General features: G+C 42.9%; 1 protein-coding gene across 1 annotated transcript in view; it reads right to left on the bottom strand.

Moving 5' to 3' along the window:
- Positions 1 to 1,073: 1,073 nt before the first annotated feature.
- Positions 1,074 to 25,454, bottom strand: part of MYO5C (myosin VC) — an 89,727-nt gene continuing 65,346 nt past the window's right edge. Inside the window, exons 30-42 of the mRNA XM_036116647.2 lie at positions 25,354 to 25,447; positions 24,844 to 24,907; positions 23,651 to 23,819; positions 19,941 to 20,028; positions 16,977 to 17,075; positions 15,330 to 15,484; positions 13,670 to 13,759; positions 10,826 to 10,976; positions 9,908 to 10,190; positions 4,440 to 4,614; positions 3,942 to 4,022; positions 2,242 to 2,408; positions 1,074 to 1,360 (exon numbers count right to left, since the gene is read on the bottom strand). Of these exons, the coding sequence (XP_035972540.2) occupies positions 2,256 to 2,408; positions 3,942 to 4,022; positions 4,440 to 4,614; positions 9,908 to 10,190; positions 10,826 to 10,976; positions 13,670 to 13,759; positions 15,330 to 15,484; positions 16,977 to 17,075; positions 19,941 to 20,028; positions 23,651 to 23,819; positions 24,844 to 24,907; positions 25,354 to 25,447 (1,602 nt within the window). The 3' untranslated portion in view covers positions 1,074 to 1,360; positions 2,242 to 2,255. The remainder of the gene's footprint in view (positions 1,361 to 2,241; positions 2,409 to 3,941; positions 4,023 to 4,439; positions 4,615 to 9,907; positions 10,191 to 10,825; positions 10,977 to 13,669; positions 13,760 to 15,329; positions 15,485 to 16,976; positions 17,076 to 19,940; positions 20,029 to 23,650; positions 23,820 to 24,843; positions 24,908 to 25,353; positions 25,448 to 25,454) is intronic.

Raw genomic sequence — 25,454 nt, 5'->3', positions numbered from 1 at the left:
GATGCAGGGCTCGATCCCAGGACCCTGGGATCATGACCTGAGTCAAAGGCAGACGCTTAATGACTGAGCCACCCAGGCGCCCCTCACCTTCAGCTTTGTGGGATGGATCGAGATGTGGGAGGCGTGCTCCTACCTCTTCTCCATGCATACATTTCTCAGCCTCTGCAGGCCCCCTTGTCTTGTTCCCAGACAAGATCTGCTCCTTCCCAAGGCTGACCAAGCCCCACACCCCCAATCCTGCTGCCTCTAATAGGACCTTGCTCCTGTAGCTCTGTCCCATCTCGCCAACATCAAGATGAGCACGGGGATGAATGAGGACCTGCTCTCCAAGAGTTCACAGGGTAGCAAAGGAGATAGGCGATGTCACCAGCTGATAGCCCAGGGTGAGTGTTGTAAAACAGGCATGAACCCTGACATATGGCATCCGGAAAGGAAGGGTGATGGGGAGCAGAGAAAGGGCACAGAGAAGGCCACAGATGCCGATCAGAAACCCAGCCAAGTCTCTGTCAATGGCCCCTCATTCTCTCACCATCTAGGAGCCCATGGAGACACAGCCTGAGCCAGGACTTAGGGCATATTTACTTCCCCTCTAAAAATGTTTATATATATTTTAAGAGATATTATGAATCTATAAAGATTCCAGCATCTTTAAGTAGACAATCCTTAAAGAAAGGCATAAACCTTGTGCACTTAAGAAAAATGTAGTCTCCTGGCAATTAAAAGAACCTGACCCAGGGCGCCTGGTGGTTCAGTCACTTAAATGTTCAACTCTTGATCTCAGCTCAGGTCTTGATCCCAGGGTTGTGAGTTTGGGCCACATGCTGGGTGTGGAGCCTACAAAAAGAAAGAAAGAAAGAAAAGAAAGAAAAGAAAGAAAGGAAGGGAAAGAAAGGAAGAAAGAAAGGGAAGAAAGAAAGAGAGGGAGGGAGAGAGGGGGAGAGAGAAAGAAAGAAAGAAAGAAAGGAAGAAAGGAAGAAAGAAAGAAAAAGAAAGAAAGAAAGAAAGAAAGAAAGAAAGAAAGAAAGAAAGAAAGAAAGAAAAAGAAAAATTGACCCAATTCATTTGGTAATTTATTTTATTGATTAAAATATTTAAAAGTTCTACTTTTCATTTTTTTCTATATAATGTATCTAAGTGAACTAAATCATTTATAATATGAAAAGACACCATTACATATTAGCAGGGTGACATTGCTTCATCCTCATGTACTATTTCCACTCCTAAGATGCACGTCTGTTTTACAGTCACAGCTACTGCCCGTGAGTCTGTCAGAAGCAGAGGACCGGCGGGCTGGGATGCTGGGAACGGTGCAGAGAAGCCCTGGGGCCTCTGGCCATAGTGTCAAATGACACTGTGTGCTCTGAAAGGAAAGAAAGAGGTTTGGGGGAAGGGGGGTGGACAAGGGAGAGTCCATTTCCATAAAACTTGGAAAACACTGGTTTCTCAGAATGAGGAACTGATATAATTCCCCAGGTATTTTTATGGGAAAATTTAAGAACGTATTTGAATGCTAAAAAGATAGAGAAAATAATTTAAGTTGCCTTTTAAACTTAGTTTTTAAAGACGTTGTTGTATGAACAGTGAAAAATATGGCAAGTGTGTTGGTCGATAAAATTTAAAGAAATGTTCTTTCAGAAGAGATGACAATTTGGCAATTTGGCATGGCAATTAATTTTAATAACATTCGTTTTAGAATATATGTACATAAAATACTTCATATAATTCATTTCAGATGAAAGATTCTCTTAAAAACTAGAGGGGTCTGAAATTATAAATATTTTTTCATGCAGGAGCATTTTTAGTAAAAAGTCAGTGAACCCTAGCCCACCCACCCGGGGCAGGAGGCATGGGGTCAGAGGACTTTTGACACAACCTTGTGGCCAAATGGGATTATTTCCTGGAAGACTCAACTCTGGAACATACTGGTGGCTTCATTAATGTACCTGGGCTTCACACACACGTTAGAAAACTTAGGAGACACTGTGTTCCCGGATCCTACTCCCTCTGGGGGGAGCCCTGTCACAAGACAGCTCTAGATAAGAGGCACCTGGAGGAAAATATGGGCCTTCCAGGAATGTGTGTGTTAACTCTTACAAAATGACAGTGGCAACATGTGGTCCATCTTGGCGGATTCTTACATTCTTCCTTACATCTTGTTCCAAAGCATTTCCAGTTCCAATGAATAAAGCACATTCCTCATATTTGATCCTCATTTAGCTTCTGAGGGAAAAGTACACTTACTCTCTTTTCTCCTGCTATAATCTATTGAGAAAGCCTAGCTTGAAACTGCTGGGGATCTGAATCATTTCCAAAGCATGTGGAGAGGGCGTAAAAGGGAAGGTAACTTGAAAGAGATATTTTGTATCCAACATCAGCTGTGATGAATCCTCCCGGCTATTTAAGAGAGCCTGAAATTAAAACCAGAGAAAAATGAATAAGGAAACCAGTGCATTCTGCTTTATGACTAACTAGAAGTCTAGGGTAAGGAAAACACAACTCCACCTTCACTGAAAAGCTCCTTTCAAAATCATGTAAGAGAACGCACAAAAGAGCCCTTTAACAACACAACCCGTGGTGAAATGGTCTCTGCAGGATTTCCAATCAGCTCTCATGAATATTTACTTACATGCTCTGTTTCACCTCAGAAGTTAATTTCCCACAGGATGGACTGACTGTAAATGGATCTGTTTTCTATTCTTATCCATTCTTGTGGCATAATTCTAAGCCCAAACATGAGTGGATCTGAAGTATTAAACCTTTCTAGCTGTTATCCTTTTTAGTTCAGTAGTTTGTAAACTTTTTTGCCTCAAGACCCCTTTATACTCTTTAAAGATTATTGAAGACCCCAAAGAGCTTTTGTGTATGTGGGTAAAACCATTGATATTTACCATATTAGTAATTAAAACAATAATTTAAAATATTAATTTATTAAAATAACAAGAACAAACCCAATGCATGTAAACATTTATTGAAAAATAACTATTTTTGAAAACAAAAAAATATTGGTAGGAAGTGGTATTGTTTTATATTTTTATAAATCTTTTTAATGTCTGACTTAGTATGACCAGTGGAATCTCAAATCCACTTCTGCATTCAACCTATGGTGATATGTTATTTTGGTTGAAGTATAGGAAGAAAAGTCTGCTTCATACATACATATTTGGAAAAAGGAAGACTTTGCAGAACCCCTGAAAGGGTCTCAAGGACCCACAGGATCCTTGAACCAAACTTTGAGAATTGATGCCTGAGTTGATTGGAGAAGAAACTTTAGGGATTAAAATAAGAAAAATGGGTACACATTTTCCCATTCCGCCTCTCCTCCCTTGCACTGATACGAAGACTGATAATAAACAAGACATGCTGAAGAAACACAGCAGGTGGATCACGGTTTTGGTGTTTTCATTCCCTTCCCACCGAGGCTAAAATGGGTTCTGGGGGCGTCTGGGTGGTTCAGTCGGTTAAACGTCTGCCTTCGGCTCAGGTCATGATATCAGGGTCCTGGGACAGAGCCCCTCTCCCTGCTCAGTGGGGAGTCTGCTTCTCCTTCTCCCTCTGCTGCTCCCCCTGCTTGTGCTCTCTGTTTCTCTCAAATAAATAAATAAAATCTTTTAAGATAAAATTTAAAAAAATAAAAAAAATAAAATGGGTATTTGACAGGGAAAATTCCTGCTGCTTTTGCTAAGTACCTTTCATTTGGTAAATGTGCTTTAATCTCAGATTTCCTAACATTAATTCAATATTCAGTATTCAATCATTCAATTATTCAAGCATTTATTCATTCATTCATTTCAAGTAGGCTCCATGCCCAGTGTGGAGCCCAACATGGGGCCTGAACTCATAACCCTGAGATCAAGAGTCTGACACTTAACTGACTGAGCCACCCAGGGGTCCCCTCAATTTCTTACACTGAAAATTGAAAGGTACATCCTTAAGGATCTTACCTGTACTTTGCGAACGAAGGATGGAGTCACTCTTTTCTCAAAGTCATCTATAGGTGTGTATGAATTAAGGATCTTTATGATCTGCAAACAGCACATAAGATGGTGTTAGACCATGAAAAATGACAAGTCTGTCCATGAAATAACGAATCTGATGGTTTGGGAACTATTGGGAACCACATGCAGTTCTTTGATACTGTAATGTGGCTCTAGGAACCATGTGCTCCGGCCTCCTTCCTCACGCCCTCCCCTCCCCCCATACATACACATCTGTGAGTTCAGTGGGCAGGGAATGTATCATATGCACTTTTGTGTTAAGTCCTAAGTTAGTATTAAATAAATGCTTATTAGCTAAGAGGGTGGTCCTTGGGAGATATGTGTGCACCCCAAAGAGCACACAGAGATTCAGACACACCCTATGGCTGGCTAAGCCAGAAAGGGTGACACCAATGACATAATCTGTTGGTAAAGATCAGGGACACACGCAGCAAGCCTGATCACCTGCACAGCAGACAGTGAGGTACAGCGTTCATAGATCTCCTTCGCATCGCTGTCTGTGGTCTTCTTGACCTGAAGCAACCAGGCTGCCTGAGAGAGAGGTTCCAAAGTTTCCTTGGCTAAGCTGTTCTGCAAATTCTTATCTTTAAGCCATTCTTCTAAGTAGCTGATGTTGCATCTGGAGTAAAAGCCAGAGAAACAGAGAACAGTGGGTGAACCATTGAGAACACTTCAGGGGAGGGTGCTGAATCCCCCAGTGTGTCCTGAGAGGGTACCCAAGTCCACTGAGAGCCTTAGGACCATGGTCCAGCAGTTTCTTCATTTGTAACATGAGGGGGTTGGACCAAATGATCAGCTCTCATGATCCAGGATTCTAAGGATCTTGATGGTCTGGGGTGAGGGGCCATATCAGCCATAAACTTTGGGGAAAATCTGAGCAAAAAGCAGTGACTGCAATAATTTATAAAGTGACCTATTAAAATACCCTTAATAATGGATTTGAAAATCTACTAAAGGAAAAAATCATAGTGATATTTGAAGACCTTACATTGGTATAAAAAACTGATTTCTTTTCCTATATTGGCAGGAAATTTTCAATTGGTAGAAGGGTTTCATTCAGCCCACTGGGGTTTTTATTCTTGTTTCTGTCATTAATTATCATAAGTTTATAAGGTAAGAGGCATGGGTTGTAGGCCCACCAATCCATTGTGTGAGCTTGGAAAGTTACTCAACCTCTCTGGGTAAATGAGAGTGTTGAGAACCCTCATATATTTCTAGTGGGAATGTAAAATGGTAGAGCTGCTAAGGAAAACAGGTTGGTGGTTCCTCAAAGTGTTAAACATAAACTGCCATATGATCCAGCAATTCCACTTTTAGATATATACTCAAGAGAACTGAAAACATGTCCACATAAAAAATTGTGAACAAATGTTCACTGCAGCATTACTCATAATAGCCAAAAAATGAAAACAACCCAAAATGTCCACCAACTAATGGATACACAAATTGTGGTATGTCCATACAGTGGGATATTATTCAGCAACAAAAAGGAAGGAGGTACTGATGCATGCTACCACATGGATGAATTGTGAAAACATGATGTTAAGTGAAAGAAGCCAGTCACAAAAGACAACACATTTTATGATTCCATTTATAAAAGTATCCAGAACAGGCAAACCTATAGAGAAAGAAAATATATTTGTGGTTGCCTAGCCTGAGGAAGAGGGGACTGTGAAGTTGGGATGTGGTAACGGATAAGAATGCTGCTGCTGGGGCGCCTGGGTGGCTCAGTCGTTAAGCGTCTGCCTTCAGCTCAGGTCATGATCCCAGGGTCCTGGGATCGAGCTCTGCATCGGGCTCCCTGCTCAGCGGGAACCCTGCTTCTCCCTCCCCCACTCCCCCTGTTTGTGTTCCCTCTCTTGCTGTGTCTCTCTCTGTCAAATAAATAAATAAAATCTTAAAAAAAAAAAAAGAATGCTGCTGCTAATGGGTATAAGATTTCTTTTTGGAGTGATGGAAATGTTTTAAAATTACATTATGGTGATGTTTGCACAACTCTGCAACTATACCAAAACCCTTTGAACTATACGGATATAGTTTACAGAATGGATAAACTTTACAGCATGTAAATTATCTATCAATGAAGCTGTTTTTAAAAATTGAGTGTTGGGGGCACCTGGCTGGCTCAGTTGGAGAAGCATGCGACTCTTGATCTTGGGGTCATATAATCCAGCAATTCCACTACCAGGTATTTACCCAAAGACAATGAAAACACTAATTCAAAAAGATATGCACTCCTATGTTTATTGTAGCATTATTTGTAAGTCTCATAGTATAATATTAGAAGTGTCCAGGATACAATTCAAAATTACTTGGCATATGAAGAACCAGGAAAATCTCAATTTTTATCAAACAAGACAATCAACAGATGTCAACTCTGAGATGACATAGAGACTTTAAAGAAGCTATCATAAAAATGCTCCAAAAAGTAAAGAAAAACTATCTTGAAATAAATGAAAAGATAGAAAGTTTCAGAAAAGAAAAAGACGATACAAAGAAAAACCAAACAAAAGCTTTAGAACTGAAAAATATAATAACAAAAATAAAAGAATTCTTTTAATGGGCTCAACAGCAGAATAGAGATGTCAGAGGAAACAGTCAAGAGAGATGATTCAATCTAAAGAATACAGAGGGAAAATAAACTAAAATAAACAGAACTTTATGGACCCATGGAACCATAATGAAAGGTTTAGCATTTGTGTTATTGAAGTTCCAGAGGAAAGGAGAAATTATGATGCAGACAAAATATTTGTAGAAATCACTGAAAAGTTCCCAGATTTAGTGAGATGTACAAGCTTACAGATTCAAAAAGCTCAGGGAATCTCAAAGCGGTTAAACTCAAAGAAATCCACACCAAGACACATCCTAATTAAACTGTGGAAAATCAAAGGCAAAAATAAAATCTTGAACGCAATCTGAGAAAAACTGTGCATTACTTGTGGGGAAACAATAATTCAAATAACCTTGCATTTCTTATCAAAAACCATGGAAAAATGTTTCACATTTTTAAAGTGATGAAAAAATGGAATGTCAACCCAAATTCTATATCCCACAAAAATATACTTCAGGAATGAAGGTGAAATGAAGACATTTTCAGATGAAAGAAAACTAAGTATTTCCAGTAAGCCTGCTGTACAAGGACTACTGAAAGCATTTCTTCAGGCAGAAAGGAAATGATATCAAAATGAGATTTGGGGGTAAAAACAAGACTTGAAATATTAGGAATGAAGGAGTAACAGAAATGGGGTAAATATGTGGGTAAATGTAATAGACAATTCTTCTATTGAGTTTCTTAAAATACGTTAGACGACTTAAAATGAAAATTATAACATTATGTGGCAGAGTTTTTGATGTCTGTAGATATCATACATAAGACAACTATAACGTAAAGGGGGAAGGGGCCTATATGGTGGTAAGCTTCTTACATTCCACTCGACATGGTTAAGATAATGATTCTAAATAGACTAAAAGGGGCACCTGGGTGGCTCAGTCAGTTAAGTGTCCGACTCTATTTCAGCTCAGGTCTTGATCTCAGGGTGGTGAATTCAAGCCCCATGTTGGGTATGGAGCCTACTTAAAAATAACTAACTAACTAAATACACTGAAAAGTTAAGTATATATTCTATAATCCCTAGAACAACCACTAAAAAGATACATACAATGATGTATGGTAAAAACACAGTAGATAAAATTTTTGGGGGGGAAGGGCAAAGAGAGAGGGAGAAAGAGATACTCTCCATGCTCAGCACAGAGCTTGTCACAGGGCTCGATCTCACAACCCTGAGATCATGACCTGAGCTGAAATCAAGAGTTGGACACTTAACGGACTGAGCCACCCAGGTGCCCTCACAGTAGATAAATTTAAAAGGGGTACCAAAAAATGTTCAAAGAACCCAAAAGAAGGCAGAGAAAGGAGATCAGACAAATAAAAACCAGAAGGAACAAATAAAAAAGAATAAAATGGTAGACTTAAATCTAAACATATCAATAATTACATTAATTAAAATGGTCTAAACACCCCAATTAAGAAGCACAGATTGTCAGACTGGTTTAAAAAAAACAAAAAACCAAAGCAAGACCAAAATTTCTGTTGCCTCTACGAAAGTCGCTTCAAACATGACACAGGTAGGTTAAAAGTAAAAGGATGAAAAAATATACACTATGAAAACATTAATCCAAAGAAAAAGTAGGCTTTCAGACAAAGTAGATTTCAGAGCAGAGAAGATTACCATTACAGGGATAAAGAAGGACCCTACATAATGTTAGGATGGTCAACTCACCAAGAAGACATAACAATTCTTCATGTATATGCACCTAACAACAGAGTTTCAAAATACACAAAGCAAAAACTGACTGAAAGAACATACAGGGTCTAATTGACATAGGACATTCCACCCAATGGCAGCAGAATATACATTGCAACTGCATGTGGAACATTCACAAGAACAGACCATATTCTGGGTCATAAAAGCAAATCTTCTTAAATTTATTTTATTTTATTTTTTTTAAAAGATTTTATTTATTTATTTGAGAGAGAGAGAGATAGCGAGAGCAGGAACACAAGCAGGGGGAGTGGGAGAGGGAGAAGCAGGCTTCCTGCCGAGCAGGGAGCCTGATGTGGGGCTCAATCCCAGGACCCTGGGATCATGACCTGAGCTGAAGGCAAACGCTTAATGACTGAGCCACCCAGGCGCCCCAAATCTTCTTAAATTTAAAAAGAACTGAGATTATACAAAGTTTTTCTAAATGTAAAAATATTTAGAAGTTTTTATTTAACAAATAAACCTGGGAATATTTCAGGCAAAGTGGGATGGTTGGTGACTCTGGTGTCTTAATCTATGGTATATTAATCTATGGTATTTTTCAACCTGCACCTTGAGATTGTTTTTTTATTATGATAAAAGACACATATAAAATTTACCATCTTAACCTTTTTTAAGGGTACAGTAGAAGAGATAACTGTACGCACCACGTTATGTAACAGATCCCTAGAACTCTTTCATCTTGAAGACCTGAAACTCTGTATCTGTTGAACAACACTTCCCCCTTCCCCTCTCTCCTCAGCCCTGGGCAACAACCATTCTATCTTCTGTTTCCAAGAGTGTGACTGAAAGAATACATTATTTGATCAGATGGAATTAAACTAAAAGTCATGGAAAGGTAGCAAGAAAGTCTCTGAATACTTGGAAATGAAACCACATACTTTTTTTTTTTTTTAAAGATTTTATTTATTTGAGAGAGAGAGCACACGAATGGTGGGGAGGAGCAGAGAGAGAGAGAGAGAGAAGCAGACTCCCTGCTGAGCAGGGAGCCCAACTCGGGGCTCAATTCCAGGACCTCAGAGATAATGACCTGAGTTGAAGGCAGACGCTTAACCAACTGAGCCACCCAGATGCCCCTGAAACAACATACTTCTAAATAATCCACGGGTCAAAGAGTAAGACTCCAAGGAAATTAGATACTATTTTCAATTCAACAAAAACGAAAATAAAACATCTAGAAATTTGTGGGATAAAGTTAGTGCTTGGAGAGAAGTTTATAGCATTAAATGCTTTAGAAAACAGAGGTCTCAAAGTCAATAACCAATGCTTCTACCTTAAGAAACTAGAAAAAGGAGAGCAAAATAAATCCAAAGCAAGCAGAAGGAATGACAATAAAGATAGTAACAATTACTAGTTACTAGTCTTTAACCACTGAAGGAAGGCCCTGGGTTTGGGTGCCAAGCTAGCCTGGTGCACAGTGATGGAGTGGAAGGGGGGGAGGGCATCCAACTGCAGACATTCCCAAGTTTCCAAGAGTCCTCTTGCACAGCCCCCACCTGAGCAGTGCAGCTCATGCAGTGGGGGCAGCAGGCTGTGGCCCCAGAAATTCCCAGCTGCCTCTGGGTATAAGCGGAGGTTTATGGGTTTTACCTGATCTGCATCCCTTTTCTGCAGGAGCACATGTCTTTGCGCAGGAAGAGGCTGTTCAGGGTGACGGCCCCGATCAAGAAGAAGAGCTGCTTCACGGCCTGCCTCACCAGCTCAGGGTCCAGGCCGTTCTGGCACATGGTGCTGTAGAAATAGCTCAGCTGCTGCAGGACGGAGGTCATCGTGTAGGCATCTGTGTCATCTATGCTAGATGACCGCTTCCGGAAGCCTGTGGGCTTCAGGCCAGAAATGCCTTGCAGGCTCTCGTACTCCAGCATGCCCGGCACTAGAGAGGAAAACACAAGCATTTCTTGCACACACAGGGGGGACAACCAGAGAACATTTTCCATTGCTCTCCTGGGTCTGTTCCAGGAAGCAGGATGTTTTCCGCAGGAGTTAGCAGTGGACGCAGCTGTGACAGGGGAAGCGGGAGGATCGAGGATTGGGGAGCCCCGGATGGGGGAGGTGGACAGAGTGCATGGCCATTTACAACAGCTTGGAGTCCCTCTTCTTTCAACTTCACAGGAGAGGGAGCAGGTTACCAATGATAACTCATGGTCTGGAACCATTTAAAGCCTGAAGTATTTAAATTTCAGAAAATTGTTAGAAACTATAGCGGGACTTTAAGATTTCAGAAACACTTAGTTACGACCTAGGATTAGCTACCTAAGTAGTAGCAGGTCTCCCTAGGCTTTCCCTTCAGGGTGAATCACACTTACAGGCAGGAAACTATGAACCATGCACTTTTATATAGGTCATCATTTCAAGCAATTAAAAGAATTAAAAAGTAGACATTTACACAATTAAACTTTTCTGGTTTTAAAATTATATTCTTTGTAATCACATGCCTTATACTGGATTTATTTTTTTAAGGTGTCCAGGTGACCATAAATATTTTTTGGTCATCAATTCTTTTCTTACCTATTATTGGTTGAATGTTATTTTCCATAACAGTAATGAACCGGTGATATATTCGTATAGCCACATCACTAAGAATCTGTCTGTACTCTGAAAGGTCAAAATTGTTCAAGCAATTCTTATTCTGACGTGGACTATTGAGCTTCATGAATTCCTGAAAGTAATGTGAGCATATAAGTATTAGAATGATATAGACATGTAGGAAATTAAAACACTATCTCTATTAGGGACATTCCAATGAGCTCCTGTACTTTAAAGCCTAGTGTCTGATTGTATGAAAGGAGCTCGCACGTTAGTGGTACTGCTTCTTCTCTATAACTAACTGTAGCAGTACTGCCTCCTCACCCTCTAAACATGTGCCCCCAGCACCTACAGAATACAGTGCAAAACAACTCCCATGGAAGCTCACCGGAAAAGCCTGCAAACCACCAAAGGAAACAAACAGCTGTAAGAGGTCAGCAGATGCAATACATGAGATTCATGACTTCATGATTACAGAGCATAGATCAATATGAAATATTTAAAAATGTGTGCTATGGGCTAAATGTTTGTGATGCTCCCAAATTCATATGTTGGAGCCCTCCCTCCTCCAGTGTGGCTGTATTTGCCTGTGATCAGGTAATTCAGATCAAATGAGGTCCTAGTGTGAGGCCCTAATCTGATAGGGTTAGTGTCCCTTTAATAAGAGACACTAGGAAGCTCAGTCTGTCTTCTTCCACAGCCGTGCACCAAGGAAAGGCTGTGGGTGGGCACAGCGAGAAGGAGGCCATCCACAAGCCAGGAAGAGAGCTCTCAGCAGGAACCAGCTGTGCTGGCACCTTGGTGTCAGACTTCGGGCCCCTAGACCTGTGAGAAAATACATTTCTGTGGTTTAAAAGCCTTCTAGTCTGTGGTATTTTGTGATAACAGCCCAACCAGACTAATACAATATATTCAATGTGTTCAAAGAGATAAAAGAAAAAGAAAGCATTAAGAAGAGGATATAATAAGAGGCAGATGTGAAAAAGAACCACTGAAATAGAAATGAAAATATAGCAATTAAAAACACACGCAGACAGGGAAAAGAATGCTCTATACCTGGCTGAGGGGTCAAAGAAAGGGTAAAAAAATAAATGGTGTTGAATAATATCCTCTTCCATTAACGTCACACACATGCGAGTCTGTCTTAAATGGACTGGGCTGTACCCCCTGCTCCTTTTGGTATTCCTTTTAGTCAGAGGTTGGATTTTCTTTACTTATTTCTCTTTTTGTTCTATAGTACTAGTAGAGTTACTTTTATATCTTACTTTTCCCTCATTGGGACAATTGGCTATCCACACGGAAGAAGATATGAGATCATTATCTCACACATCGTGGGATAAATAATCACACCAATTCTGGATAGATAAAAGCGTAATTGTGAGCTCTAAATTTGAATTACAGAAGTTCAGAAGTAAGTAAGAGAATAAGTTCATGATCTCAGGGCAGGGAGAATTTCCTGAAGATACTAAAACACACATCATAAAAGAATAGGATTGATATACCAAAATTCAGAAATTGTGTACAACAGACTCCATAAAGAAAATTACAAGACAAGCCATGGTTTATCCATGATACGTAAAGATCTCCTACAAATCAATAAGAAAAAAAAATTGCCTCTAAAAAAAAAAAATGGAAAACTGGTGTCTAGTAGGCAATTTGAACAGAAACCCAAATGACCAGTAAGCATGTGGAGTGATTCCCTTTTTTTTTTTAAGACTTATTTTATCTATTTTAGAGAGAGAGAACACGAGAGCAGGGGAAAGGGCAGAGGGAGAGAGTGAGAATTTCCAACAGAATCCCCACTGAGCATAGAGCCCTACATGGGCTCAATCTCTTGACCCTGAGATCGTGACCTGAGTGGAAACCAACAGTCGAACACTCAACAGATTGACCCACCCAGGCGTCCCTATATTGAGTGATTCCTCATCTCATTAGCGATTAAGTAATGCAATTTAAGTCAACAAGGTATCATTTTATACCAATGAGATTGGTAAATAATTAAAATGTCTGTCAATATCAAGTGTTGGTGAAGGTGTGATACTGGAAACTTCATACACTGCTGGTGGGACCATTAACAGTACAAACATTTGGGAGAGCTGTGAAAACCCTAAAAACTGCTTTGTTATTTTAGGTCAATGACATTTTGCTCTGTGAGTACTTGAAGGTGGAGAATTCCTTTATGATGTTAGCCCCTTGGGAGCAGAGCTGGAATGGCAAAGGACATACAGATTGTGGAGGAATGATCAGAATCCTGCAGAGAGAAGAGCTCTGAACAGTCATGTTGATCTAAAGGTTGGATTTTAGAGTCATAATACTAAAAACTTCAGAATTTCACAACCAGAAACAAACTTAAAACTCATCTAATCTACTTCATTGAGGTAGATTATTTTAAAATTATTTATTATTATTTTTAAGATTTTATTTATTTGAGGGGGGGTGGAGGGGCAGAGGGAGAGAGAGAAGCAGACTCCCAGATGAGCAGGACTCATTCCTAGGACCGCGGGATGATGACCCGAGCCGAAGGCAGACGCTTAACCGACTGAGCCACCCAGGCGCCCGGACCTCATTGATTTAAAACTCAAGGAAAACTGAGGCCTAGTATCATGCCCAAGGTCCTGGCCTCTTTCTAAGTCTTCTGACTATGACTTCTGTCCAACCAGTAACGTGAAGTTGGCCTCCTGGCTGAGAAGGAGACCAGGAAGCCATTTGGAGCAGAGGCTGCTCCTGGAGCTGGGGATGTCCCCAATCCCTGTGGTGAGCGCTGGCTCACAAGGAAGTTATAGACCAGCAGTCCGCACAGAACACAGAACAGCCAAGTGTCCCTACCTCTTCTCCACTGTACTGCTTCAGGCAGTTGAGGAAATGACACGTATTGGAAAGCCAAAAAGACAGCATCTCAAAGTCGTCTACATGTTCCTTAAAAAAAAAAAAAACAAAACAAAACAAAAAACCAAGGAAGACAAAGTTGGATTTGGTGACTACTGGTGCCTTTGAGCCAAGAACAGATGTGTCTTACCAGTTTGGGCAGCTGGTGGCTTTTGATCAGAATGAATTCTTCTTTTATTCACCAAAGACTTTATTAAACCTACACTGCAGCGACAAGCTCTTAGTTTATTTAGCAGGTTCTGGTGTGCCAAGTATTTCCGTCTAGGTTATGTCACCTATGAAACCTGAAGCAGGCAGTGCGGGATGCCCGGTAAAGGTAAGTCTGCGTCCTTGCTTTCCAGAGTTCACATTCTGACCAGGAAGAATGTCATTCGTAACATAACATACATAGGACGCAATTAAATGGTGGCTGAGCTCCTGCACATGGACATAGACTGGGCTACAAACGCTCAGAGGATGGAAGGATGCTGGTGAAAGATGGCAGCTGAGAAAGTCTCCTGAGACGGGGGAGAACGCTGTCCTTGAAGGAAAGGGCTGGAGGGACAAGAGCTCAGAATCGAGGACTCTGCTGGGGAGAACAGCCCCGCTTGTGGGGCAGCAGGAAGAGGGGTACTGTGGTCAGAGGTAAGAGGAAAACTGGGAAAGTCTTGGGATGTGAAGGACAAAGTGGGAGTGTTTCAGAGAGGCAGGCCTAATGCTTCTGTCCATGAGAGGAGGATAAAAAATTAAGGGAAAACCATTGGATTTAGCAAGAGGAATTACTGGTCATCTTCTTGTGGAGTGACAGGAGCAGAAGCCGGATTGCAGGAACTGGTGGAGGCTGCTAGTGTAAGCACCTTGGCAGTTGGGGGTGGGGGTGGGGGTGGAAGGAAAGGCGTAGAGACTACGGGGTATGTGGGCCAAGCGAGGGCTGCTTTAACGTGCTGTGCGCTGGAGCGGGGAGGGGAAGGTCCTGGCCACCCACAAAGGCAGAGGCCAGGGAGTCACCAGGGAAGCCGAGACAGGAAATACTGGTGGGAAAGGATTTATACTCCTCATGCCATGCATCTTTCAGTTTCTAAATATTTAAACATTCCAGAGCAGCAAGATGAGGCAAATACTGTGTGCCTAAGGCCTGGGACACAATGCACGTGGGCCTTAAGAAAACCCATCTTATGCAATTATGGACAGGGAAAACATCAATTTCTGGGGGCCCCTTCCAAGAGCACTCTGGTGGCTCTCATGAATATACGGACCAGAAAGCACTGAACACCAGACAAATGTGAATTCTCTACTCCTAACTCCTGCTGAATAATGCATCCTCACAGCCGGGCATCTCACCTGCTGAGGGGGTAGGGGTGGTGGGGGTGGTGGCTACCAGGTTGTAGCCTTGGAGGTAAGGCTTTGAGGTCTATTTGCAGATCGTTAGCCTTGGGGATCCCTGACCGAACTTGTCTTTTCTGAACAGCTTGGCTTTCTTTCCCTCAGTGGGCCTCAGACTAGTCTGAGGAATCGTGTGATTCACCGAAGACTCGAGGTGAAGGATGGGCCAAGGATGAATCCTTACGATGTTCTTAAAGTAACCAAAATCCCAAGGGCCAATGTCAAAGGCAGTTCCTACCTTAACCACCTGCTTGATACCACTGATGATGCTGCTCATGAGGGACCGGAGCCTGCCAGCGTCATTTAGGGCGTCTGCGTAGCGCACACACATGAGCAGGATGTGAGCCGGCAGCCCTGGGATCATGTTCACCACCACGCCACGAGGCTTCAAGTCTGGAACAGAAAGAGCTGATGAGGACTACAGCTGAGAGTCAGCTTTCCCCATAAGGAGCCTCTGACTACAGGGCAGGGCTTATTTGCTTTTCTGTACTTGATATAGTGCCTGATGCATAGGGATAGCTTTTCTCTTTGAGGAATTCAGTCTGGCTCTTCCTGGCAAAAATGTACAGGTCCCACCTGTTCCTCTTACTTCTCATTTGCAAAGTACTTTCTCTTTTTTAAAAGGCTGAAATCTAGGGGCGCCTGGGTGGCTCAGTCGGTTAAGCGCCGGCCTTCGGCTCAGGTCTTGATCCCGGGGTCCTGGGATCGAGCTCCGCGTGGGGCTCCCTTCTCAGCAGGAAGCCTGCTTCTCCCTCGCCCTCTGCCTGCCGCTCCCCCTGCTTGTGCTTGCGCTCTCTCTCTGTCAAATAAATAAATAAAATCTTAAAAAAAATAAAGGGCTGAAATTTAGACAGAATTTGTACTTCTCCTTGGCATGGAAACCCTGGATTTCAGACCTCTGATGTGAGGGAGGAACCCCATGTCCATGCACCTGACTCCGGCCTCTTATGATGAGGATGGGATATGATCTCAGTGATCTCATGCACCTGCCTTGAATCAGGAAAATAGACACACAATAGTTCTGCAGAGGAGGCCTTGCCAGCCTTGAGGAGAAGGCGGGGTGGGGGGAGGGGCGGTGGTAAAGGGAAGAGAGAGACTTTATAGAACAAACTAAGGTAAGCAAACAAAGACCTCCCCCATGGCTGCATTAAGACAGGGGAATGAAGAGACCCCACAGCTGTGCACCCATGAGGGTAGAAAGGAAAGGGTACAGGTGCTCACGTGTGGGGGTGGGGAGTCACTTAGAAGAAGAGGAAGTTAGGCTGCACATCAGTTTTCTGCTTTAAGATCCTGAGAGCAGCTTTTCTCCCTCCCACTGGAAAACCATGTGATTTTCATGGTGAAGACAGTCTAGTAAGATTAGTTCTAAGACCACCAACCCTTAAGTGTGTATGCTGGAACATTCCTGTAACTGAGGTGTGGCTGGGAAGCCCCCATCACATTGCCTGCAAATAGAATTCTCAGCAGAAGTCAGATGGAACAAGGAGCCACAGTTACTTCCACCATAGCTCCTGTGCTAAGACGCAAAAATGAGAGGCTGTGTCTTCTATCTGGATCCTATGATTAGACTTTGCAAGGGGTTAGGGCAGCACTTCTTAACTGAGGGCAATTCTGGCTCCCTGGGGATGTTTGGCAACGTCTGGAGATGTTTTTATTGTCATGACTAGAGGCTGTTACTGGTTTCTAGAGGGTAGAAGTCAAGGATGCTACTTAACATCCTACAGTGCACAGCCCCCCACAACAACCAATTATCTGGTCTCCAGTGGGGAGGTTGAGAAAGTCTGGGCTAGGAGAAGCAGCAGTGGAGGAAGAGAAGCGACGGCCCCCACCCAGGACGGCAGCAGTGAGTGACAGAGCAAACATTCAGAGTTCCAGGTCTCACTACCAAGAATGAGGTTTTGGATGAGCTTATCCTCATCTTCTGTCTTGTATTCCAGCATTCCAAGGTACTCCTTGGGTCCTGAGGATGAGCGCGCATCATTGCCTGTAGGCAGAGGCAAATAATCAGCTAAATTCACAGAAGCAACTTCCACAGGCTTTATAACAAGACTGCTCTGTCTCTCTCCCCCCCATTCTGGCTGGCTAGCACATGAACGCTTGTGGCTTTCAGATAAATGGAAACTTGATTAATCCTGAAGAACTCCTCTGGTGGTGATTCGTATCTGCAAGTCTATCAATGAGTATCGCTACTGCTAAAAAGGTGGAGTTATCCTTGAAGGGATCCTCATGAGAGCCAGCATGAATCCAGCACCATGCGGATGAGAAAGCAAACCAAGATATTGCTTCTGTCTTCAAGATGCTGATGCCACAATCAAGAAAACAAGATTTGTGGAACAGTTGGTGAGCAAAGTACCAAACTGCATGATCCCAAGGGGGCTGTATTAGTTTCCTATGTGCTGTAACAACTTACCACAAATTTAGTGGCTTAAAACACCACAGATTTTCCCAGAAGACTGAAATGGACCTCACATGTAGGACTGAAATCAAAGTGTCAGCAGAGCTGAGTTCTGGAAGCTCTAGGGGAGAATCCGTTTCTTGCCTTTTTCAGCTTCTGGAGGCTGCCCACATCCCCCGGCTTGTGGCCACATCACCCTGACCTTGGCATCCGTCACCACGTCCCTCTCTCTCTCTCTCTCTCTGCTTCCATTGCCACATTACCTTCTTTCACTCTGGCATTCCTCTGCCGCCTTCTTATAAGGTCTCTTGTGATTGTATTGGGTCCACCTAGATAACCCAGGGTAATATACCCATCGCAAGATCCTTAATTTAATCACATTTGCAAAATCCCCTTTGCCGTGTAAGTAACATAGTCACAGGTTCTGGGGATTGGGATGTGGACATCTTTGGGTGGGCCAGAGTCTGCCCTCTGGTCGCCTAAGATTCATGTCCATTCTGAGAGGAGACGTGATGACAGAAACAGAGGTTAGAGAGTCAGAAAGATTTTGAAGATGCTATGCTATTGAATTTGAAGATGGAGGAAGAGACCCATAAGCCAAGAAATGTGGGTGGCCTCTAGAAGCTGGAAAGGCAGGGGAAAAGATTCTCCCCTAAAGCCTCAAGAAGGAACATAGCCCTGCTGACATATTGATTTTAACTCTGTGGAAACCATTTTGGACTTCTGATGTCCAAAACCTTAAGATAATAAATTTGTGTTGTGTTAAGCCACTAATTTTATGCTGATTTGTTATAGCAGCTATAGGAAATTAATACAGAGGCCATAAGAATTCACACAGAAGTGGCTGGAACTTTAACAAATGAAGGAGGCAGCACAGCAGTTGAGCCAAGAAGGGCGAGGAGGGTCTGGTGGGTGAAAAAGGTGGTGCAGGTGACAAGTTAACAGAACTTTCTTATTACTGTATGAGAAGTTCTCCTGCTAATATACCAGCTCTGTTCCCTTGGAGACTAATAAAGGTAGAATGTCAACTCTCTTATTATGCAATACTGTTTATGGTAAGAATGGCGTCTGATTGGTGCCCTGCATCTGGACCTGGAAGAACAAGAAAGGAAGCAGAAATATCTGATAAGGACATTATACTTTGGGTGTTCTTGAGTGTGGTGACTTGTATCTGGGCATGTTCCTTGCAGGGACTCTGGAAGCAAATGGCACCTAGGAGCGTTCAGAAGAGGTTGACTTCCTGCCAAGAGTCATGTGGCTGAGCCTGGAAGCAGATGCTGCAGCCCAGTAAGCTCTCAGGTGACTGAGTCCCTGCTGATGACGTGAAGGCACTCAGAGCCGGAGCCCCATAGCTAAGTTGCTCCTGAATTCTTGACTCTCAGAAAGTCTCTGTTGCTACGTGTGTGTTGTCTAAAGTTGCTAAATTTGGGGATAGTTTGTTATATGACGATAGATAATTAATATAGGAAGGGAAGCTGATGTACTCCACTTTAGCCATGTGGAGTTGGAGGAGGTAGTAGAAAGGCAAAGGAGGTAGTCTTGGAGGTGAAGAGGGGCCGGCCGGGACTCAGGAACAGAAGTGAGGAGTAGGAGGTGGATTTTGGAAATCCTTGTGTTGAGATGGTAGTTCATTCATTCTTTCCAACAACGGGGACACAATGGGGGCTTGGGAAGGGCAGACGTGGTCCCTGCCCTCATGGGACAGACTGACATTTATCATTAATGATTTGAAGGAGAAAAATCCTCATGTTGGTGGTAGGCATTTGGAGACTGAGGTGAGAGTGGGATAAAGAACAATAAAGGAGCTCTTCAAAGAAACGAATACAGAAAAAGGAACAGACAGTTGGAGATACAGCCTTAGTGATCCAGGTTGGGAGGGAGAGGAAGCAATATGGAACAAGAATCAAGAGCGAGGAAGAGAGAAGTCAGAAAAGTTCAGCAACTCAGAAGCAGACGTGGGAAAGAAAGGCACAGGGTCCTTTTCACAGGAGCTCACAAGGGCATTCAAAGTGTGAAGTTCAGTACATGTTCAGGACTCCTGTCTAGCTTCCTTGTTCTCTACTTCTTTCTTCTAACAGAAATGGAGATACTGATCCTATGTAACTGGGAGAGGAAGAGAATTTCAAAGCAGTTACATTGGAAACTTGTTCACAGTTTCATTTTTACAGGGGAGAGTCAATAGCAGAAGAGGTTAAAAGTATTCATTACGGGGTGTCCCTTACAATTACATGAGTGCATCTGGAATTATCTGAGAGCTGATGAGCTATCATCTGGTCCAAAGGATCTTTCCATTAGCCCATCACTGAGCCCCAACCTGCTCCCCCGCCCCCCTGCCCCAGTTGAGAATCATTCCTTTGAGTTTCAAAGACTCTGGATCACATCAGGAAACAAACAATGCGTGTTGACCTTAGCTGACAGTTCAAAAGGTAGGAAAGGGAGTGTTATTTTTCCTACCCTTCTCAATCGTCTTGGTTAGAGTCTTGACTTGATCTTGTAGCTTTTTAATCACTCTGTCCTTCATGTCTAACTCTTCTTCAAGATCCTACAGAAATCAAGAGAAACAAAGACATTAGCTTAGAGGCATCTTTATCTATGCTTTGGTAACAGCTTCATTAAGCTGTAATTCACATTCCATGCAATTCCCTTTGAAGTACACATCCAGTGGTTTTCTAAAGTCAGCTATACAACCATCACCATCATCTAATTCTGGAACATTTTTGTCACACCAGAAAGAGACCTGTAACTTGTTCCCCTAGTCCCTTCCAGTCCTTGGTAATCACTAATCTACTTTCTGATTCCTTATTATTTGCCTCTTCTGGATGCTAAACATAATTGGAATCCATACAATATGTGGCCTTTTGTGTCTGGCTTCTTTCACTTAGCATAATGTGTTCAAGGTTCATCAGTTTCAAGTATGTATCAGCACTTCATTCCTTTTTGTGGCTGAATAATATCCTATTGTATCGATATGCCATATTTATCTTGATCTATTTTTCCCTTAATGAAATAACGCCCATTTTACAGAACTGAAAAATACAAATGTGTGAAAACAGTTTCTCTGGATAGCAGAAGCTGGAGGCAGAGAAACTTCCGAGATTTGGGTTCTGGCTTTGTGTTTCCTTCCTGATAAGGGGGTGGCCTTGCCCATGCAGGATTTGGCTCAAGAACCAGCAGAGTCCTGGATGCCTATAAATATTTCTTAGAAAAGGCAGAGTGTTTAGGTTCTTCCTGAATTCTGAGGGCTTTGACTCAAAAAGGATTCAGGCTTCTCAGATCCAGCAGTGCCCACCATGCTGTCACTATAGCCCTGGGCCCTCCGGGGACTCTCAGCACCAAGGGAAACTGTGCTGTTTCTTTGCTGTGGTCACCTAGGTCTCCCCTGCTATGGTTCTGGGTCTCTGGCTAAACATGTTAGGAACTTTATCTGGCCTTACAAGTGGGAGTGTGGGTACAGTTTCCTCCCTCCTGTCTCAGTCCATCCTAAGATACGTCTAATAATAACAGCACCAGTCGAGGAGAACCGGGAGGAAACCATTGTTCACATTTTGATTTATTTCATTCCTTTCTTTTTTCCTAATATGGCACATACACATTTTATAGAATTGGGGTCATACTGCAGATAAAGTTTTAAATTCTGTATTTTTCTCTCATTATATTGAAGACACTTTCCCATGTCATTGATAATATATGCGAACTGTCATTTTAATACCTAAGTCATGATACACAACAATTTATTCTATCCACTATTGTTGGACATGCATTTTTTTTGCTACAATTAGTAACACTATCATGGACACTCTGAACAAAAGTCTTTGTTCACATATCTAATTACTCAGGATAGTAAGATATTAAAAATTGCATGACTGAATAAAAAAGAAGGTGATTCCAAAGGTTCAGGATATTTGCCTCCAAATCACCCCTGAGAAAGTTGACACCAATTTGACCTTTCTATTCCTGGAAACCATGTGTGACAATGCCCACTGCAAGGTGTTTTCAGCAGCACCATAAGATCTCTATTACTTGAGGGGCAACAATAACATCTAGTTTTAATTTTGAATTTCTTTGATAAATAGTGAGATGATCACTAAAAGTCCCCCCCCCTTTTTTTTTTAAAGATTTTATTTATTTATTTGATAGAGAGAGACACACAGCGAGAGAGGGAACACAGCAGGGGGAGAGGGAGAGGGAGAAGCAGGCTTCCCGCCGAGCAGGGAGCCCGATGTGGGGCTTGATCCCAGGACCCTGGGATCATGACCTGAGCTGAAGGCAGACGCTTAACGACTAAGTCACCCAGGCGCCCCTCCCCGCTTTTTTAATAAGGATTTTTCTTTTACTCAAAAATCATGTAGTGGGTCAAATAGTGTCTCCTCAAAAATTCATGTCTACTTAGAACCCCAGAATGTGACCTTATTTAGAAACAGTCTTTACAGTTGCCATTAAACTAAGGGTCAATATGAGATCATACTGGATTAGGGTGGGTCCTAAATCCAGTGAGATTCTCCTTCCAATAGAAAAGGACACAGAGAGATACAGCCCATATGAAGACACAGGCAGAGGTAGGAGTGACGCTGCCACAACCCAAGGATGCTGGGAGCCACCAGCAGCAGGAAGAAGCGAGGCAGGACTGTCCCCTAGAGATTTTGGACTTCTGGCCTTCACAACTGTGAGAGAACAAATTTGTGGTGTTTTAAGCCACCCAATTTGTGGTAATCTATTATGGTAGCTCTAGGAAACTAATACGGTGAAGTCTCATTTGTGGGCAAAATCCCCCCCCATATATAGAAATTATAATTTTTTGTTGTCTATTATTCGGTTCATTTACAACACCACGGTTACTCACTGGCTCGGGAATACGCTGCTGGAGTGAACAGGTAGCTATGAGTGTTGCCCGGCTCGGTGCACTGTGGGAGGAGCAGCGTGGCCTGGCCCTGCGTGGGAACCGAGCCACACACACACAGAGGGGCTCCTGAGGAGGGGCACTGAGTGGGACTTCACCGCACCCTCTGCCGGTGCTGGAGCATCAGAAACAAACTCATACAAATCCCACACAGCTCAGGGACTGACAAAACCTAGAGCTGCGCGCTCACAGTGAGGGAGTGAACGTTCACGTGGGGCAAGATGCGCAACATGCACGACCCACCCACTGCCCTCTCCTTTACCACGGGCTCCGGCTGAGGCCCCGGGGACGCACACACAGGCACCCGTGCGGAAGGCAGGACCACCGCTCACAAAAGCTCAGCAGTTGCTTATCCAGTGTGACCTAAGGAGGCTATTCTCTGAGAAAGTTGTATCCCCCTCAGAAAAAGATGGTCATCATCTAGGTGCCCCTGACTGGAATTTGTTACTTGCTATCAAATGGTAAGCTCTTTGGATTCCTTTGGATATAATTACTCGTCAAAGTTAAATGCTGATCCTGCAAAATATGATTTTATCCTATCGTGGTTTTCCTGTGAGATAAGAAATGGGGGGCCCTGACAACAGGGTGCAGGGCCTGTGGGCCTGTCCGGGCTGCCGACTCCTGCCCTGGTGAGCCCTTCCCTGGTCATAGTCTTGGAGGCTGCCAGCCCAGGAAGGGGCCTGAGCATGTCCGACTCCAGGAAAGTGCCCCATCTGCCACTATGGTGCTTCCCAGTCCTGTGGGTTTCACACATTAGTCAAATTTCCAAAGAACTGCTGGGAACTGACTTAGAGTTGCCTAAATTCATTTTGGCCAGAGCACTTACAATTTGATGAAGATTTAACAATTTGAAACGTCTGCCATCTACCATCATGATCATTTCATAGAGGAACACTTTGACCTGAAAAATTGTAGGAAGGGCATACCCCCAAAGCAAGCATGGGCCTTTAATGGGAAAAGGCTTGCTGTAGACCAGAACATCGTCATCTCAGATGGCTGCTATCCATGGGACAGCGCTCATCTCTCCTCTTGTCATCCCTTTACTTTATGGGACACTTCCCTGGTGTGGCCCATGAAAGTCCCCAAGGCTCCCCGGCAGAAGGCTGCAACCTCAGAGACCACCTGTCTGCTGAGATAAGGACACAGATTGCTCTGACGGAAGCAGCTTTTGGTCTGGAGTCATTCATCATATGCTTTAGGTGGCATGTCCCCCCTTTCGGTGACATCTGCACATAGTCATTTATCAACAAGTTGGAAAACTTCTCACCCTGTTTTCCATAGTTAGACGAGATGCTTCCTGCTGGAAAGTACTCTTGACTTCACTTTCAGTTTCAAATTGTTTCTTCAAGTGCTCACTGGCCTCCTGCATTTCTTGAATCTTACTGATCAGCTTCTTTTTCTCTTTGGTGTATATTTCATTATGGGCCTCTATGGTCCTGAGAAAAAAATAAAGGAAATTTTGGCATCAGTTTGACCGTCTTGGAGAAGTCACTCATTGTCATAGCAAACAATGATTATTTCCAAAGACAGAAAAATACTTTGACCAATTTATGTGTAAAGTGAATAGTACCTCAAAAGAAATGTCCTTGAAGTGGGGGTGGAGGGTGGGGGTGAAGATCAGGGCTGGCTGGGTATAAAATTGCCCACGACTGCCCCAGTCTCCTTAGCCTGATAAGAGATTCTTGCTTCCACTCTGCCAAAGGATGTTGACCGCTTCTCCGGGACATTCACACCCACTCACACCCTTATGACCAAAAGCCCAATGATTATCTCCTTTGTGAACAGCCTGGGGACCAGACTCTCAAAAAGCCAGGGATCAGAGAGAAGAGAAGTAGTAGCCCATCAAAAAAGATCCAAGACTGTGTCTTACCACTTTCCTACTATTTGGGGCCCTCATTTCAGCCCCATCCTACCAATAAAGTCACATGACTAAAAATGCTCTCTAGGACATAGGGTGTCCATGTATGGCTCTGAAAATTAAGTATGTCAACGAGCTGGTGGCAAAACATTTTCCTTGCAAGGCTCTCCCACAGCACCAGGCCCTCTGCTGGTCAAGATGCAAATCTGGGGGGATTATCAGCGAAGATTCTCTGTCACATGGATTTCAAGCCTTACCCTAAATGGTCTGCTCTGAGAAAAATCTGTTCTCTCACACACAATCTTATTTCAGCAGTTTTTTGAATCCATGTTCTAAGGGTATAAAAGCTGAAAAATATGTCTGCTCCCTGGAACAAGCAATGTTTTGATTCTTGTATGTTCTCCCAGGGGTGTGTGTGGAGGGGGAGGGGAGGAGGTGTGTACATACATGTTTCTTTCCTTCACATTTGAATGGTAATATATCATATACCTTAATTAGCACCTTGCTTTTTTGGCTTAACATATCTTGGTATCTCCCACAATTTCAGAAAGGAAAAGCATTACATGAGCATGAACTTGAAGAACATACACATTAACACTTACTTTCTTTGTGTTCCTTCCTCTTCTCGATTGCGGTTCAACTGATTAGATAATTCTTCCAGTTTTCCTGTAGTGAGAAGAACTGTCTTTACTTTGGGGTCCATATCGCATTTTGATTTGCATTTGGTCATGCTTTGAAACAGTCCTAAACTGTTTCCTGCTTGAGATTAGGTTTTGTTTGGTCTGAACAATGTTTAAAAATTTTCAAAGCCATTATTCCAAAATTGTGATATTTCACATAAAAATCTGGATCTCTGGCTTTTCTTGAAAGATAGGAATATCAAGCAACACTGGGGTCAATATTCCCACTTGGCAACAACCAACGGAGCTTGGAGGCCACTGCACCTCTAAATGCCATGCACCTTACTGTCCCCTCCACTCAGCCCACTTATGTCACCTGGCTGGGCCCCTGGAGAACCAGAGTTCGAGATCCCTGGGTACAATGACTTCTCCGTTATTTCCTGGACACGGGAATCCATTTCCTAGAAGCAGTTTCATGACAGTTTCAGTTACCTTTCATGCTTTCCGTTTGTTCATTCAGGCGGATTTCCAGATCTTGCTTCTGCTTCTCCAGTTCTGAAATCTGCTGTTTAAAGTCTGGGATCATCTTTAGA

This window comes from Halichoerus grypus, chromosome 8, assembly GCF_964656455.1.
Source record: "Halichoerus grypus chromosome 8, mHalGry1.hap1.1, whole genome shotgun sequence".
Classification (NCBI taxonomy): Eukaryota; Metazoa; Chordata; class Mammalia; order Carnivora; family Phocidae; genus Halichoerus; species Halichoerus grypus.
This window is presented reverse-complemented; position numbering and strand designations above follow the sequence as displayed.